Source organism: Hyposmocoma kahamanoa, unplaced genomic scaffold, assembly GCF_003589595.1.
Source record: "Hyposmocoma kahamanoa isolate Upper Pololo Valley unplaced genomic scaffold, ASM358959v1 192, whole genome shotgun sequence".
In the NCBI taxonomy this organism is placed as follows: domain Eukaryota; kingdom Metazoa; phylum Arthropoda; class Insecta; order Lepidoptera; family Cosmopterigidae; genus Hyposmocoma; species Hyposmocoma kahamanoa.
The window spans coordinates 7,548,642-7,567,271 of NW_020653719.1; the positions used below are offsets into that span (position 1 = coordinate 7,548,642).

The 18,630-nt window shown below is 36.0% G+C and overlaps 1 protein-coding gene across 1 annotated transcript in view; it reads right to left on the bottom strand.

Moving 5' to 3' along the window:
- LOC113226600 overlaps positions 1–18,630 on the bottom strand; it is a 50,431-nt gene that overhangs the window by 9,246 nt on the left and 22,555 nt on the right. Inside the window, exons 3-4 of the mRNA XM_026459301.1 lie at positions 13,180–13,307; positions 6,524–6,580 (exon numbers count right to left, since the gene is read on the bottom strand). Of these exons, the coding sequence (XP_026315086.1) occupies positions 6,524–6,580; positions 13,180–13,307 (185 nt within the window). The remainder of the gene's footprint in view (positions 1–6,523; positions 6,581–13,179; positions 13,308–18,630) is intronic.

An 18,630-nucleotide genomic window follows, 5' to 3' on the forward strand; every position in this document is an offset into this window, starting at 1 on the left:
ACAAAATAATAAAAAAATTAAAATAAAGTGGAAATTTGTAGAAACGGGAAGTGAAAATGCGTCACAGGGTGTATATTTTTCGATTTTTTTCAAAATGGTCATAATTTTTAAAATACATGACATAGATTTTATTTTTTATTTTTCTGATAACAGTTATGACCTGGCCTATCACCCCGTTCCGGCTTGACGTCGCGTCCCGGGACACCCTGTATAATACACTATGCCGTTGCCATATACAATAGTTTTAATTACAGTGACCTACCGACCCTTAGGGTATACGAGAAGGGCACTAGGTAGGTACCGGAGCTGTAGGCACGCTTTTCGTTGCGCATTGCACAACTAGCGGTTGCCACCGCTAAACCGTCGACTCCGAGTCCACTACCAAATCTCCTCATTGATGGCGGAGCTGTATGGAATGCCCACTTCCCAACGCCGAAAAACGACGTCTCTCCAGTTCCCAATAACCTAAGCGGCTGGAGGGATCGGACGATATCTAGTTTATCCTCTACTAGCTCTCCGGGCTAGTGCCGGAGATGCCAGTCACAGTGTCCTGCGACAATGTTCGGATTTAGCTTACAACTTAAAGGGCAACTCGCGTGTCTCGCGCGTCTCTTCGCTTCAGGCCTTCAACTAGACTGCTACTAAGACGCGCTAGCTGCGCACGAGAGAGACGCCCCGGCCACATACCACCGGGGCAGACAAACATGTCCGTCTCTGCAGCTAACCACATACCCCAGCGAGTCCATACCCAAGTCCGGGTCCACCAGATACGCCCGTGAAGGCGAATCACTGGCGGAGTCTTGCCGTCGAGCCCGTAGTCTCTCTGGAAAACCCTATCTCTCGGGTCGGTAGATAGGGACATTGAAGAGCAGAGTACCAAAAAATTGCACTGGCAGTTGAAATAGCAGCTCGATGGCTACCTACTGACAAGCTACTACTCTTAACTTCGAGTAGCATGCCAAACGTACAAAATCCTGCCATTTATACTCTATCGACACACAAATGAGATGATTTAGAATTAGCAGACTTGGGGGACCCTGGTCAACGGTTGCTTGCCGAAAAGTGACCTAGTCGACTCGGTTAACTATGGCAGCGAACTACAACCGTCAAACGACTCAAGTGTTTACACTGGGTAGACTGCCGCCATCGAGTATACATATAATCAGAAATAGCGAAATAACGGCCATCCATCCCTGGCAACTCATTAGGCAAATGGGCCTTATATCACTTAAATATCAACTCTCGTTTGCGCTGAAATCACAAATTACAAAGCTGAAATAATACAGCGCCAACAACTAACCAGTGATGTACGTCTCCGCATATTCCAAAAATATTCTGTATTTATTGTAATAAAGATAATGTCTCTAACAATGTGAGGCTGTTCCATTCGGTGGTGTGAGAAAAACAGCAAAACATCTAATTCCAAAACACACGATATCACATTTCATCGGTAATTAAACATTAAGTATGTATTTTTTCAATTATCGTCCATTATAGCAAAGCTCAAGTTAAACTGGTAGATTTCAAGTGAAACAATTGACGACACCTGTCGATTGTCTCGAATTCGGGCTGGCCAATCGGAGCGCAGTTGTCACCGTAGTGACTTTGGCAGAATAGTTTTCAAACAAATTAAATGGCATTTCGTCTCTATTTCTGGTTATATACTCGATGACTGCCGCTACGGAGGGCAAGCGACGGGCGACCTATCGACCTAGTGTAAACGCGCCACTAGAATAGCAAAGCTGATAAATGGAAAACAGAAATTGTAAAACAGAGGTATCGGGTCATTATCCACAGCCCATTTAGCGAGCCTCGGCGGATGCTAGGGCATTAAGGCGCGGGTGCTAAGCGGCTTTTCACACCTCAATTAACTTATTACGAGCAGAGGGCCGCGGTGTTAATCGCACGCGCAAACTTCGCGCGAGCTGCCCACGCGTCTGAAAACACACTGTGGGAAAGGTAAAGGAGTCAATGTCTTTACACTTATATTTCAAGAAGCCTGTGAAAAAAAGAACGCCATAGTCATTTTCCCATCTCTGGGGGCCTATTTAATACCAGCAAATTCAGTCGTGTGCCAGTCTCCAGTGGTACGAGAAATTCTTTGACAGGCATTGCACGTTAACGAGCCAGTACTTTGAACTGCACATGAATGTGACCTTTGGCCCCCAAGTACCATATGTAGAGTATAATGTAGAATCCTGCGTATTTACTCTATACTTGGCGCTTTTTTGCATAAAACTTGATTTTAAAAGTTTAAAAACATAATACATCCGATACCACACAAACTACCTGGATTATCAAAGTAGGAAACACGTGATACTAGCCTGCACAGATTATTAAACCGAAACCAATTTAGAAAAGTTAATTTCCCAAATTGGTATGAGATTTATAGATCCAGAAAAAAATAAATTCATTACTAATGTTTTCGTACACAACAAAAAGCTAACACGAAATTTCAGTGGGGTATTGTAGATAAGTCTTTCAAAATATAGGGCGTCTTGGCTGACTTTTGTACTACTTAAATACAGAGCCCTAAAACGACAAGACTTTCGCAAACAATAGTGTTACAGTATATGTTCTACGTTTAGGCCGGCACTAATAACAACCGAGAATATAGAGTTCATCATAGGTTCTCATAATTGCTGTACATTGAAAATGAATTTTTTGACCGGAATGTTAGTTTGTTTGAAAAAACCAATACGCCAATTTACATGCGAAAAACTTCACTTCAAATATGACAATTATAAGTTTTTGTTTTTAACCGACTTCACAAAAAGGAGGATGATCTCAATTCGACTGTACGTTTTTTTTTTATATGTATGTTACGCAATAACGCATTGGTGACCCAATTTTGATGTTTATTTTATTGTTGGAAAGAGGGCCTCTCAGATGTGGTTCCATATAAATTTGAAGAAAATATTCCACCTCTAAGGGTGGCCAACTAGGGGATTAATGACTTTTGAGGTTGGTTTTCTTAGTACTCTGTACCCTTTTTGTTAAAATTCATGTTTAATAAGTTTGTTCATTTTCCCACCACTATATAGGTACACACGTCAGCACATCAAGCTACACATAGACGCATCTTGTCCCGTTGCAATGGAGGCGATTTTCGAACAAAAATTTGTAGTCTGATGTACCGTTGTCCGTACATTGGGTATAATATCAGGAACAATACAAAAAACAATAATTATACTGTGGGAAGCAGGTGCCTAAACTAGACGTACGGACTATACCCATTTCAGAATTGACTTAATATTGTTCCCGCATTTTACATAGATTTATTAATACCGGAATTAGAAACATATTCAAAACTCTGAACATATATTCATACTCAATACTTTATTGCATATCACAATGTAATAAACCCTGTAAGGGAACAGTAAAAACGACAAGCAGTCTGAATAAATTAAAGTAACAAAAGCACCATTGAAATAACGTTACACATTTTACAAATATAAAAAAAAATAAAAAACAATTTAATACGCAGCCACGATTGAACCGAATCAAAAATGTACGCTGCACAGGAGTTGAACCACGACCCCCGTGACGTCACGGGGTGCAGCCATCCACTTACATCTGCCAATATTTGCTTTGCACCCCCTCCCCGCGCGAGTGCTTTGCCCCACACGCACTCGTTCATATTTCAATGCTAGGGAGACAGTAAAGACTACTAAATAAAAGTTATGTGAGTGCATTGACACCGAAGCGTAATGGGTTAAGGTTTGGTTCAAGGATGAACATTCGCTGGCAATTGTTCACGAACTTTTTGACGAAGAAAATAACCAATTTTGCGGAAAAATAAATTTCCTACCACGTACAAAAAGTGTGCGGTCAATTGGAAGGTACTTGTGTTTTAGTTTCCTAATTCCGGTACAAAAATGTGCGCTGTCGTTTTGAGAAGTGCACGGGATACAAAAACGCGAACAAGAGTACCAAAAAAACCAACCACAAAAGTACATGGTTACACCTATTTGCCAAGTTTTATTGAAATCGGTTACGGGAAAGTGCTCTAAACCGAATTCATTCCCTAGTTTCCCACCTCTAGATGTGGAATATTTTTCTCAAATGGGCCAATACTCAGACATTATTTCCAACAAAATAAAGAATCATCAAAATCGATTCACAAAATTTTAAGGTCATACATACAAAAAATCACCTTTTTTGAAGTCTGTTAAAAACAGGCTAATGTGACAATTATGAAGGTAATACAAATTTTAAATCACAAATGTGAAACGTCTATTTGCCAAACGAAACCATTAAGGTTTCTTCTTATTCCTCTCACGGAAATCTACCTTACGAATGAGTAGTGTTTAATGTGTATGACAATTTCAAGTGTAAATTGCTTATTTATGTAAAAAATATATTTTTAATTTGAATTTTTTTTCTTGTAAATGCCTGTCTCCAGCCACTGCCTATAAATTATAAAAGTGAATCTAGGTCTATTCAACACGAATAATTGACCTGCTGTGTGAAAATCACATTCATAAATTACATATATCAATTTGTGTAACATTTATTCTACGGTTAAGAAATATAATTAAATGATTTGATAAGAAATAGACTAAGCGTTAAGGATATTTATTAGTCGTGTAACTTACTTACTATGTTGTAAATTTGTTTTGTAACTTTAAACATCTTTATTATTTATTAATTACACCACGGTGTCAGTGCAAGCCGAATCAAACGTAAATGTGCGAATACCCTCACGTTTAGTTAAATCGATGCTCTGCCCTCACTGATTTTATAATCCCGAGGTCTGTGCAAATCTGCGGGTCGACAAATACCAACTGGGACCCACCGGTACATCAACGACTTGCAATGGCATTCGGTAGGTAAGATAAATTATTCATGTTCATTTGTTAGAATGATTTAGAAGGAATGATTCCAGCAAATCACTGCGTAGCTGTCAATTTACAGAGAAAAACTGGAAATATAGGTATTACTGTATAAGTAGATAATTTAATAATATATATTATATATTGTTTACTTAAGTAGTAGATTAGTCTAAGTATTGTAGTTTTTATTCATAAATAGTTTTAGCAATAAAACCGACCTCAAAAAAGTCATTCATCCCTTAGTTTGCCACCCTTAGAGGTGGAATATTTTCGTGAAATTTAAATGGGACCACTACCGCGATACCCTTTTTCCAACAAAATAAGAATGCACAAATGCCGGAGGTATCGCGTAACATACATAAATATCAAAAGAAAGGCCAGGTCAAGAGTAACCTTAAGAGTCGGTACAACCTCAAATGGCCTTGGTTGATTCAGCATAATAGTGAAAGTGTTGAATCTATCACTTTAGAAAAAAAATATAGTAAAATAGAAGTTATACAATGATATATTATATAGGTTATAGTATAGGGCGTGAAAACACGATTTCTGAAAATTTTCACGATAGATAAAAATACAAACTTACCTCGAAATTTTACAAGAAAACCTCTGTATTCAATAGGTACTTTACATACATTAAAAAATAAAACTTCTTTGTGATCACGAATGTATTGCCATTTTTTTTTTTTCATAAAACTAATAAATTCAGCTACCTCGGTGGCCAAACGGTTACCATGCTGGTTTGCCACACAGAGGTCCCGGGTACGATTTTCGGGACAGTAGAAATATTTCTATGACCTACATTCATGTCTTTCGTGAGTTTGAGTGTACTTTATGGTTGTCTATATGTGTTTGTGGCACCCGCAATACAGGGTTTCCATAGTGCGGGGCTATGAGTGTGTGCGTTATTGTTATTAATTATCATACAGAACTATTCGTGCTATGTGGTGATATTGGCTACATCTGTAGTTGTTGTACCTTCTAATATACGACATTTACCTAGTCAATGACAAACCCTTGTAAGATTTCCATTTCATAATATTAGACATATCCAAGATTGCGGTCGCAATGCGCGCGCAGAGCCGAGGCGTGAAGTGCTCTTCACGACCACACACGTCGACAAACAACGCCCAATCGCGAACTCCGCAAAAAACAAGTAAATGTTATGTTTGTTTTGCTTCAGCAGGTATTTTCGAAGGTATTTTTTGAAGTGTGTGTATTTTGAGATAGAAGGTGGGAGATGTGGAATGTCTTTTCTTGAGCTTAGCTTTAATTGTCTAGAAATATTGTTGGATACGGTGACCGTAGATGAATGGACAAGTAATTAGCAGCATTTATATTAGTAAGAACCACTAGGAATAAAGGAAGACATCTCAACAGTAGATCAACATATTATTGTAGTAAGTTGACGTCCAATTATATCGGTGATCTCTGTTAGCAAATAAGATGTTATGGTAGTAGTTAAACGCTTTAGTTTTAAAACTATCTTATAAATTAATTTTGAAACTAAAAAAATTAACACTAGCGCCATCTTTTGAAGCTTGCAAGAAATAACTAAACAAAGAGTGGCGACATCTAGCGACAAAGCAAAGAATCTCTTAATACCTTTACGAACCAGCGGTTCTAGAGATTGGACTGAACAGTCACAGATGGCGTTAATAGTTTGTGCATGAATAATGAAAACTTTTTACCTTGATCTCTTCAAGTGATTTCTCTGCAAACTTCGGCTCTGAAGACGCCAAACTGTTCTGTATAAAAGAAAATAAAGTAATTAATAGCCAATAAGCTTCGAAACTATTTTTATTGACTTCAAAATTTCGGTATACTTATATAAAACAATAAAAAAAATAGCATTGAAGATAAGAGCACCAAACCAATTTCACTGTTAACTAAATAAAAGTAAGAATGTCAAGAACTATGTCATTCCGTATGGATCGGCTATTCGTCCAATTGTTTACATTGCTCTACAGCAGATTTTGAAGCAAAATCAAGAGAGCTTATCGTCGTCTTAGAGCGAATAAATACCTCGTGGGTAATTTCTATGTCATTTTTCAGGACGAAGATAAAAAGTGGTGTAAAATGCACTTAAACGTAATAATGTTTGCAGTTAGCATATTCATTTGATAAATTATACCTGTTTCAGATACTACATTACGTTGATAATATATTTGAACAAGAAAAGTTTTTCTTTAACAAAAAAACGAACTATGCCAAAACGCGTAGGAGAGGTTTTCACTCTATAATAATAATAATAATAAAGAACTTTATTTATCTACATTTACAAAACAGTTTAGTCGTAAATAACAGCACTTATAGATACTGTGTAGATAAAAAGGATAGAGTATCAGCTTAAGCTGTTTTTCAATACCCTACCTTTTTGAAACTCGCTACATTTCAATCATAGTATTTGTCTGACGCGTCTCGAGTAGGTCCAAAAGATATCACAAAATAATAAATATATATATATATATATATATATAATACTCACTTAAAGTTATAATAAATCTATTGTCCTTATAGTACCTGAGATAGATAAAATATTCCACCTAAAAATACTCAAATTTGGGGTTTAGGTAGAGATGAACAGCACCCACACGTAAAAATATAATGGCGATGTTATAGATCTCAAAGCTCTTTTGATTTGGCTTATGATTTTAGAAATTGGAATGCCATGTGATATCAGCGTTTGTAAGAAGATGTTTGGTATTTTTAAGGTCATGGTGAAATGGTCTTCAAAATTAAGACGTCTTCCACTTCGCATGTTGTTGATGATGATGATGATGAATCACTAGCTGTCATTTTACTCCATCTTCAAAAAAGGCAATCTATATTTTGTCACAGTTTTCATTCTTTTCACAAAAAAAAATACTGTTCTAATTTCGTCTTGTGAGCGATAAATAAATATTAAAGAGAATTGCGGCGTGGAAGATGTAGTGACAAAAAAAGAGAAAGGGGTGCTTAGATGGTTCGGACATGTAGAGAGAGTGAATGAAACTAGACTGACGAAGCAGATTCATTACGCGCTAGAGTGAGGGGCTAGCCCATGTAGAACCCGAGTGCAATAAATACTTTGACGCCTTCTAGCAGGCGTGCAATCAAAATGGAAAACTGGAACAATGGAATTATTATTTGTTAATATATCCCTAGTGATCGAAAATTCGACGACAAATGGTGTAATTATAAATAATGTAACGCGAACTCTTTTGATGTACTGACCACTGCAAATCGGCACTGACCACGGCGAATTTACTATGACCAAAAGAAAGGCCAGGTCAAGAGTATCCTTAAGAGTCGGTACAACCTCAAATGGCTTTGGTTGATTCCGCATAGTAGTGAAAGTGTTGAATCTATCACTTTAGAAAAAAATATAGTAAAATAGAGGTTATACAATGATATACTATATAGGTTATAGTATAGGGCGTGAAAACACGATTTCTGAAAATTTTCACGATAGATAAAAATACAAACTTACCTCGAAATTTTACAAGAAAACCCCTGTACTCAATAGGTACTTTATATATACTAATGTTTTTTTCTTATATCAACTGAACAAAATAGAGCACGTATAGTTACGATATATAAAGGGTTTTTCAACAAGAACTCTGTTTTATGAATAAAAATAAAACAATAAATTTAGATGACAGTGATTCAAATTTTTATTGTATTAAAAAAAGTAAAGTTGACAATTATGAATGATAAATGATATCCGATAAATGTCCACCACGACCACAGTTACCGATGTCGATTCTTTCATCAAAGTTTTTAATCACTTATTGGCAAAATTGTGGGTCTATTTCGTTAATCACTTCACGAATTTTGAGTTTTAAGGCTACAATCGATTCGATTGGCTCCGTATAAACTCTGTCTTTAACATAACCCCATAAAAAACAATCCAGCGGTGTTAAATCACATGATCGTGGAATTATTACATACTTGGTACTCGGTGTAACGGGCTGGTGACCGCAACTCGACGTCAAGGCGCCTATTTTGCGTGTGGAATATATATTATATATATTAATTATTATATATTCGAGAGATGTTAACAACACAATTATTTTTACTTTGAATTCGAGGTGAGGTTGTATCGACTCTTAACCGACGAGCATGGATGAAAGCAATTATACGAGTTGATGAAGCGATGGATGTGTGTCAGGATGTTAGCAAGTGGAAGACTTGTCTCTGTCCATCCCGATGGGAAAAAGAAACGTAAAGTATATGTATCTAGTCACTTTATTATTGAAAGGTGCGAAACGCAAACCTATGTATCTTACATTTTTTTTAAAGTGATCTAACGATATAATTGTATCATTACTTATCAATGGACGTCAATGCAGTTCATGGCTTATCAATATATCAGTCAAAATAATATAATCACCACACTGACCTTCGTGTCAGTTAGATAACGTTATTTATAGCAACTCTTACATCGACTGTACTAAGTGTTGAGTCAGGGAAAAGTTTTTTCAAAATAATAAGTATTTTCCTGTATTTTTCCACATTTCACAGGTGTGAAAAATTGAGGATACTGAACAAAAACGATGAAACCACTATAAAGGCCCACGGAGAGAGTTTATCCCACGCTTTGTGGCGAAAAATCGTACGCGACTATCGCAAGCAATAATCGCCACAAGATTTATAGTATTATAATGTTTACATCAGGCAAGAATTGAAATCTAGCCTACGATTATATATGAGATTCGCAAACAACTTAATCGCCTCTTCGACTGCTTAACGTGAAGTGGAATTTTCTTGAAATTTAAATTGGTCCGCTAGTGATACTAGCCTCTTTCCAACTAAAAGAGAATCATCACAATCGGTTCACAAACACACAGTCGAATTGAGAACCTCCTCTTTTTTTTTTAAGTCAGTTAAAAAAAGATACTATAATTTAGATAAAGAACACAATATCAACATTTCAGATAGTTGATAACACTTCAGGTACACAGACAGACACTTCAGATATTTAATAAGTATTATTACTGTATTGGGATGCACGAAAGGAAACTCCCCGCACAATGCACAATTCCTATCCTATATCTGGCGCAACCTAGGCAACAATCGGCGAGTATCTTACGCCGAATGGAAATCATTTCACCACTATGGCAACGCCGAATGGAAATCATTTCACCACTATGGCAAGCATTATAGTGTATGCCATCAATAACACAAGAAGAACACTGTTGTATAATACCGACAGAGTTACTAAGTTATCTGCAACAACGCGGAAAAAGGAACTTAGAACGCTAAATGCATTATAAGTTCCTACTGCACACTTTTTTGCTTCCTTCGTTTGTTTTAAGAAACAATAAATTAGCGACTTGTTATTGAGCACAGTATCCGATGTGAGCGTCTTTGAAAGGAAGAATTCATAGGACCGGAAGATGCGAAAGAAACAACAAGGAACTGTGATAATAGTAGCAGGAGAGTTCTTTGTAAAAGTGTTCGTCCAGCGAAGTACTTCCACCTTACCTATTTCTGCCGCCAAGCAGTAATGTCAGCATTACTGTGTTTCGGAGGGTAAGGGTGCTGGTGAAATTACAGGCACATTGGGACTTGTCAACGTATGTCTCAAGGTGACGGACGCAGTGGTAGTGCCCCTCAGATCTTTGCGATTTAAAGCTCTGAGTGGCACAGCAACTGCTATGGATAGCTTACCATCACGCGCACGACTTGTCCGTCCCGTCACTGGATATTATAAAAAAGTGATTGAATAATTAAATGCAAAAACACACAAATAATTAAATGTCAATGACCTGTTTGTAACAGGACACTCCTCCATTGGTGTTGATCATCAGTTTTGGCTAACTGCCAATGTATTTGGGAAGACGAACGGTCTGGAATTACGTGACGTTTCTATAGGCTGACTCTGTTTTAACTTGAGTTTTCTATAAGAAACATGTTTTTGTAAAGTGTTTTGTACATTTTTCTAAATTCAAAATTAGCTTGCTATGGTACAATTAGTATAACCTCTGTAAGAAGCATCATCTTTTATCACGCCTTTTCTATGAGAGATATGTTTTCATAAAGAGTTCTTATACATCTTTCTTGCGTTCTATGGCTTTCTTTAAATTAGTCTGCTATAGTACAGTTACTACAATCCCTGTAAGGATCATCATCTATTACCACTTGTTACGTGACCTAATGTTTAGGTTAGGTTAGGTTAAATAATAAAAATAGTATCCGGCAGGCTCAAGTAACTGACCGGAGTTGCTATCACAAAATATCATTGAGAGTTCCCTCTAAGTATTTGGGAAACAGTTAACTTTTGGTCCAATTCCCAACACTCTACATAACACTTCCATTTGGATCTTTTTAATACGAGTGTGATTTCGGCAAAAGCTGAGTGGGCGCTTGTTTGATTCATAGTGAGGCTTACAATTGGACATAGTTATGCAAACAAGAACCAACCCACACCTCGAGTGAAATTGAGTTATGTATTTAGGTAGAACACCAGACGTGTCCTTTACCCACTCACAAAAGATCCTGGCAATATACCAAGCCAAAACGGTGAAAATAAAAGTCATTCAGGGTCCCAACCCTAAATACGTAACTTTTTATTAGCTAAAAAGAACCATGCTACTTAACTTCACATAATTTTTTTTTTTAAATATGCCAAATGGATCCATGTCACATGTACTGAAGTACTGTAGATCTTTAGCGTTTTCATTACGAAAATTAGAACATGGTTTTCTCGTTAACTAAATAAGAAGATACAGTACATAAATGTAAGTAAATGTTTTCTATTTATTGCTATATAATACAATAGTATTCCTACATCATTCTCAATTCTACACATAACTCACGTTGTTTGTCTCAAATAACTTACCTATTTATTTCTTCACACTGTTTTTACAAAAATCTAATTATCTCGAAAGTGACATTTTGTGGATTGGTTTTAGTTTGCATAACTATGTCCAATTCCCGTCGTCTTTTCACGTGATAGGTTTATTAAAATGTGCATTAAGGTTCCTTATTGTATTTCTATTTGTGAGTATCTATAATTGGCCTTCATTAGTTATCATTATTATTGAATATATTTTTATGCTGTTGGTCTTCTTATTTGATAAATGAATAAATAAATAGTGCTTCACTGTTGGACAAATACCTTCCAACTCTCTTTGCAAATTCGTTTGTAGTTATTGGTTCTTGTTTGTTTGTATTATCTAATGGTTAAGGTCTTTTCTCCCTCTTTTATTTCGTTTTTTTTTCATGTTATAATTATGTATCGTAATTGTTAAATGTAGGTACATATGTGTGCTGCGTTGTTTCTTTTTGGAATAAATTATTTCTATTCTATTCTTTGTCCACAGCAATGTCCAGCCAGTCACACAAGAGCGCGTCAAGTTCATGAACTATAACTTAATAAAATTTACTTATTAAGTTTAAAAGAGACATCCATTTCACTGCTTGTACAATCAGTAGTACGAATGTTCACACAGTGGCACATTGCCGGCGTCTGCGCAAGTGGAGTGTGAAATCAGGACACTGTGTACCCGACGCTGAATTGTAATGCTAGTTTTAACTCAATAGCGGTTTTATTTGGCAGGACAAAATTCTATGTATTAAATAAGTAAGTTTTGGTTGTCATTAGAGATGAGGACTAAAATTGCAGGTACAATATTAGACGAACAATTTGTTGGGTTTTTAAGAAATCATCCAAGTTATTTCCACAATCTTATCTGAACTGAAAATCGGTGCAAGGAACGCATCGCATTGTAACGATGCGACCTCCCCTATCGTCAACCCACCTTTTATCATTTTTTCTCTGGTTCCTGGCCACTTATTTTTGAATTTTGACTAGTTCTTTAATTCTTTTGCCTCGTCATTCTAACTTTGTTTCATTCTTTTTGGGGTAAGTTCTTTAATGTTTCACACATGTTTCGTAGCATTTAAGTAGGGAGTGTTTTTGACATTGTACCTGTGTTTTATACTATTTTTATTGTTAAATAAATGTATTTTCTTTCTTAATACTATTTCAAAACTGCCGCGTAATATCACTTTATGATGCGCATAAGTTTTAAATGACTATCAACTAACAGATGGAATGTAGTCGGAAGACAGTTTAAATGCAGTTGGCTGCACGCCTAGCAGTCCACTTTTGAGGTAGATAACTGCATGAGTGTCGACACAAATCCATTTTTTAAGACCATTTCTGAGATATAAACTCTATAAAATCAGTGCTGCGTGTGCGCATATGTTCTCATAGCGTGTGCTGAGCCATCTCACTTCACTGCTCCCTTGTTATACACTAATTGTAAAGTTTTATATTCTTGAATTATATAATTAAGATTATTTATTTTTTGGGTGGTGACTAAATGGTTTTACGTGTGTAAATAAAGTTACGTACATCAGTCCTTTCGAGGAGCATGGCACGCATCCGCGAGTAGAGTGCCTCCTCGCGTACGCGCGCAGCATCCCTTATCTCGCGCACTACGTCCGTCAGGAAGCCTGGAGTGTACTGCCCGTTCAAAATACCTGGAATTACATAAGTACATTATTTTTAACTTTATAGACATAAGCATAGACGCATCACGCGGCCTACGATGGTCTTTAGATTTGTCTTCAAGCAAACAGACTAATAGGCCCGACGACCACTGACGGACGGCACCACAGGAGATTTTTAGACGTCAAATAATAATGTACTTTTACGCTAAGCTTATAGTTGAAATTTCAATGATAGTGGTCGTAACAAACCTGCAATAAATTTAGGAATATCGAGCCAGCAATCTCTGGAATGCTTTGGCAACTTTCTGGATGCTTCAACAGGTTTCCAAAGGTTCACCCAGAATCCCAAACTACCATTTTCAAATATACAACTGGTAATAAATGGGCTTGCTACGTTACGACTGATGTGAAGAGGAATAAGCCGCGGCATAATTGTCGTCAGTGTGCGCTTGCATGTAGGAATGCTGAAGGACCCCTTGCCGTACTGTCACACCATGGGCCGGGTCTTATTGTAAGAGAAGAGAGAATAAGTAAAGACAAATCTTTATACTCCGTCCAACGATTTCAAAGTAATATAATAATAAATAATTCTCAAGAATTAAAAATTAATGTCAATAAGGGATTCAAGTGATGATTCCCGTTCATATGGTTCTCGTTCGACACTAAACAATAAAAATTCATTATAATTATTTATAATTCATTTCATTCCACTATAGTTTATTAGACAGGTACCAAAATTTATCAACTTGAATAATCTTCGATACATTATCAGTTTGCTCGATAAATATTGGAGCTAAAGAGCACGTCGCTTCACTAAAATTAAAAAATAAACGAGTCCAGGAAGTACTGTATTTTTTGTCTACGGTTGTCTCAAAGGATGGAAAAAAAAATAAAAGAAAGGAGCTGCCCTAACTACGAAATGAACGTGCATACCTAAACAAAAATTGAACGAACAAATGGCGGATTTCTTTAGTGTCGTACCATAAGCTATCGATAAGTCATTATCGACATGCAAACATTTAATTAAATTAGATCAATATTCCATTTGGGAATATTTTAGGTTATTATGAGAATATTCGGGAGTGTCACATGAAGTTTTGAATTTATTGTTTTGCGTTTACAAATACTCAAACATTACGAAAAGTGAATTTGACAATAAAAATAAATTGTAATTTGAGAGCATATAAAAAAGAGAAAACTTTGAAATATAAATCCTATAACTTTCCAACGTCAAGATTCATATTTTCAAAGAGAAATTTTTAAACAGATTCCAAATAGTGTAAGCTCTTTTGTATTTATGCATTGGTATAGAATTAACATCAGTGACTGATTTAAGTGAATCTTTAATACTTCCATTTAATTTTGGAAAATAATTACATTACACATTAAAACGTATGATAATAATATTATTATCAATAATAATATTATTACCATACGTTTATTTGCTTAAAACATGGTATAACAGGAGATGTAACAAGAGACAGTGTTAGTATAAACATATTTCGCGTATATTAAATAGCATGCAAATGTCTGATTATACAATGTCAATTGACTACTATTGGTCGAGCGACTTCGATTTGTGCAGAAAAATCGACACTTCTCCGAAGTGAGACAAGTAGTCACGAGCCACTGCGAGTTGTGACAAGCCACGTCAAACGAGCTCTATACACGTTAGCACTTGCCTTCACTCGGTCAGCTAGGCGAGTGACACCGAACGATGGCAAGGCAAATAGGCTGTCTATACGTTGGTATTGGCCTTCACCCGGCAACGTTACACCAATATGGTCTTTGTATTACTGGCTTTATAAAATAAGAATTTTTAGTACTGCCTCCGTGGCCGAACGGTTACCATGCCGGACTGCCACGCAGAGGTCCCAGGTTCGATTCCCGGGCCGGGAGAAATGTTTGTATGGCTTACATTTATTTCTCTCGTGAGTTTGGGTGTAATTTGTGGTTGTCTATGTGTGTGTCCATGGCACCCGCGACACAGGGTTTCCGTAGTGCGGGGCTATGTTGAGTGTGTGCGTTATACTTTGAAAATTTATATAATTTATAGTAGTTAGAGTTGTCAGTGGGAAAAAATCGGACACGAGTGGATAATTTTGTTTTCAGGAACTGAGAATGCCTAGTACGTGAGTCGTGTTTAATCTAAATTAATAATAAAATTATTTACCAATAAACCTAACGATGGAATTGCATTATCATGTAATCTAGTTGCATTCAAAGTTATGTTAAAATTTGACTCTTCAAAATGAAGCGAACAAATGAAGATGGTCTTTGATTCAATGTATGATTTCCAATTATTTGTAGGTAAACTTGAAATAGTAAAAATAATAATAAAATAATAAAAACCACGTAGTGAATTATTTTAATAACAGAATATCGATAATATGTACGCTTTCCAGAACAACACTATTTCAAAATAATCGTTAACAACAATCATCAAAATATACAAACAAACAGGCAATCTGAAGAAACCAAAGCAAAAATTTGGCAAGTTTTATGAATAAACTACTTGAATATGTCTAATTACATGAGATATTTGGTTTTTTGTATGATTTATAGACAGAAAAATAACACGTGCCTGTACGATATCACATTCGGTCGATCTTCGCTTTTTCAAATGCCACATCCCGTAATGCTGCAGCGACGAATTTTTATTAATACTTAATTGTTCTCACTGTCAATATTATTGTCCATTTTATTACAATACATGCCAATAATTCAATAAAACACTTAGAAAAACATTTGTTTTGACATTTGATGTACTTCCCTTTGACAACCGGTTCATGTACCTCAAGTACTGCGAAATGGACACAGTCGGCATTTATAGACGTTACGTATTTTCGATTCCCGTGTTTGACACAGATCAATGTAATGCTATCTCTTTTGGCTTAAGACGGCACGCAATAGTTAAACAAAGACAATAACATGTTTATGTTTTCGACGTCGAAATGCATCATATACATATAACGTCTGATTTATATATGTCAACATAAGATGTCCTTTAGTTTCCATAGTCTAAGACGGTTGTATGTCAACAATTGCGGAATTTCGGAGGCATATGTCAAAGTTAATTAAATGGTTGGACGGAGTATAACATACACTAAGTAAGTAATGCATATATACATTTCCATTATGTCTCAGACAATAAATATTTAAAGACTAATATGATACATACTGCAAATGAGTAAAACGTGTTTACACTTAACGTACAAGTAAAGACTTCAAATCGTTAGTGCGTCAATTACTTTTAACTGCGTTAAAGCAAGTAATTATCGATGACATTGATATATTCTTGCTGGTTCAATATCAACTGTAAGATAAAACACATAAGTATTAATGTGTTACGCGAAGATTTAAATAATTTGAACCAACAATATGACATTCAGATTCATACTGAACTCTGAGTTAAAGACAAGGGGAATTCAAATTTTAGACAGTTAGAAAACTTGTAAGAAATTAAGCACAAATGTGATTGCCTATACAAAATACACTGGAGACCGTAGATGTCATGAGATGGAGAAACATGTTGAGATGAGTTGGAAGACGATGAACGAGATTGGATGATGTCGCTCGATTAGCCGGAAGAAATTAAATACCAAAGGTCCAAAATTCTAAATCCCTATTCAAAATCTCTAATGAAAGAAGAAACCTTCAGTGATTGGTGAATGGCTGTAGTTGAAGACAATATGAGATGGGTGAATTTTTTGCAATATTTCCTCACTTTAATTTTTTTTTTATAATATCAAGTGACGGGACGAACGAGTCGTGCACATAATTTCGAAAGCAATAAAAATAAATGAGGTGAATACGTCGAAATAAGAAATGGTTTTCGTCTCAATGTTCTGTCCTATATTACTTTAACATCAAGTGTAATCCACGACGCCTTTCTAGACCTTTCGTATTGAATGTGTATACTAATAATACTTCTTTTTACAACCCTTTGATGAGTATGTGTCGGGCCTACGCTACGATGACTTAGAGATGGATGGCCATGATTTAGAGATGGATATAATTGATTGTAATTTTAAAAGATTTCGCAATCGAATCTACAAGCACAACAGTCTCTCTCTTTCATAGTTATAGTCATAAATATAAAATAAATGCGTTATATTAATATATTGTAACAAAATTGTTTACGCCTGAATGCTGTATGTATATGTTTAGGTTTACATTGTAGACCAGAACCAGCAATAATGTTTAAGCTTTTTTTAAGGAGTGAATTTAAACTGTTGTGTCATCTAATAAATAAATAAATAAATTGTAGTAACCGATTGTCGTGCAAAATCGCAACAATGCAACCGAATCAACTAAGTAGGTCAAAGAATCTATTAAATAGTATAATTGGTTCTAGAGCAAATGACTGACTGGGACTGCATGCCGCTATTAACAATTCAATTGCAGCTTACTGTCATCACACGTATTTCAAACCGTGTCGAAGTAAATCGTATACCCTCCTAAGGAGATTCGCACGGCCTGTCACAGTGATATTCGTGATGCGAGAGAATACAGTGTTACTAACGCATTGATGTGAATGGTGTTGCTAATGGCATCATGGCGTATTTACACAAGGTCGAGTGCCGCCTTCGGCAGACTACTTCACTTGGCCGAAGGAAGCGCAGTCGAAGCGCTGTTTATACTGAGTCGATAGCTTCGCCAATGGCGTTGATTCTTCACTAGTTTTCATTTAATTTGTTACCTGTTTTGATTTCATAGAAAAATAACTTAAATGCATTACATTTCCTTTAATTTTTTAGATAAATAAGCGGAATTTTTTTTTTAGGAATTTACAATGTATGTTCAGAATTAATAAAACTTGTTTTAAATATTCGGTATGGCCGAATAGTGAATCAATATTCGATATTCGACCGAATAGCAAAAAATAGGCCGAATGGGCCAAATACCGATATTAATCGAGTATTCAGTGCAACTCTAGCATTTAAGAGACTGATGGGAGTGGAAGAGGTGAAGAAAGTTTATCAGGAGCATAGTTAGTGAAGTCCATAACCCCTGCCTCCACTGATAGGAGACGGTTAATGGCAATTAAGCCCTTTATTTGTAGACATGACAAAAAAACAGTTACGCATCAGTTATTGTCATCTGTACAGAAGAAATATGTATATTTATTATTATTGAATTATAGCTGGTGTATATTTTAGATTGTTTGCAAGACAGGCGAATGCTATAGTTGCATAGTCAATTTCTCCAATGCCGATAGCGAGCAGGTCACGCGAAGCATACAATTTCCCTCAATCATCATGATAAGTTTCTAATATAACATCGACCACAAATGTACACGGTATATATTCTTTATTTCATAGTGAGGATTTCAACTGCGGTTTCTTTTTCT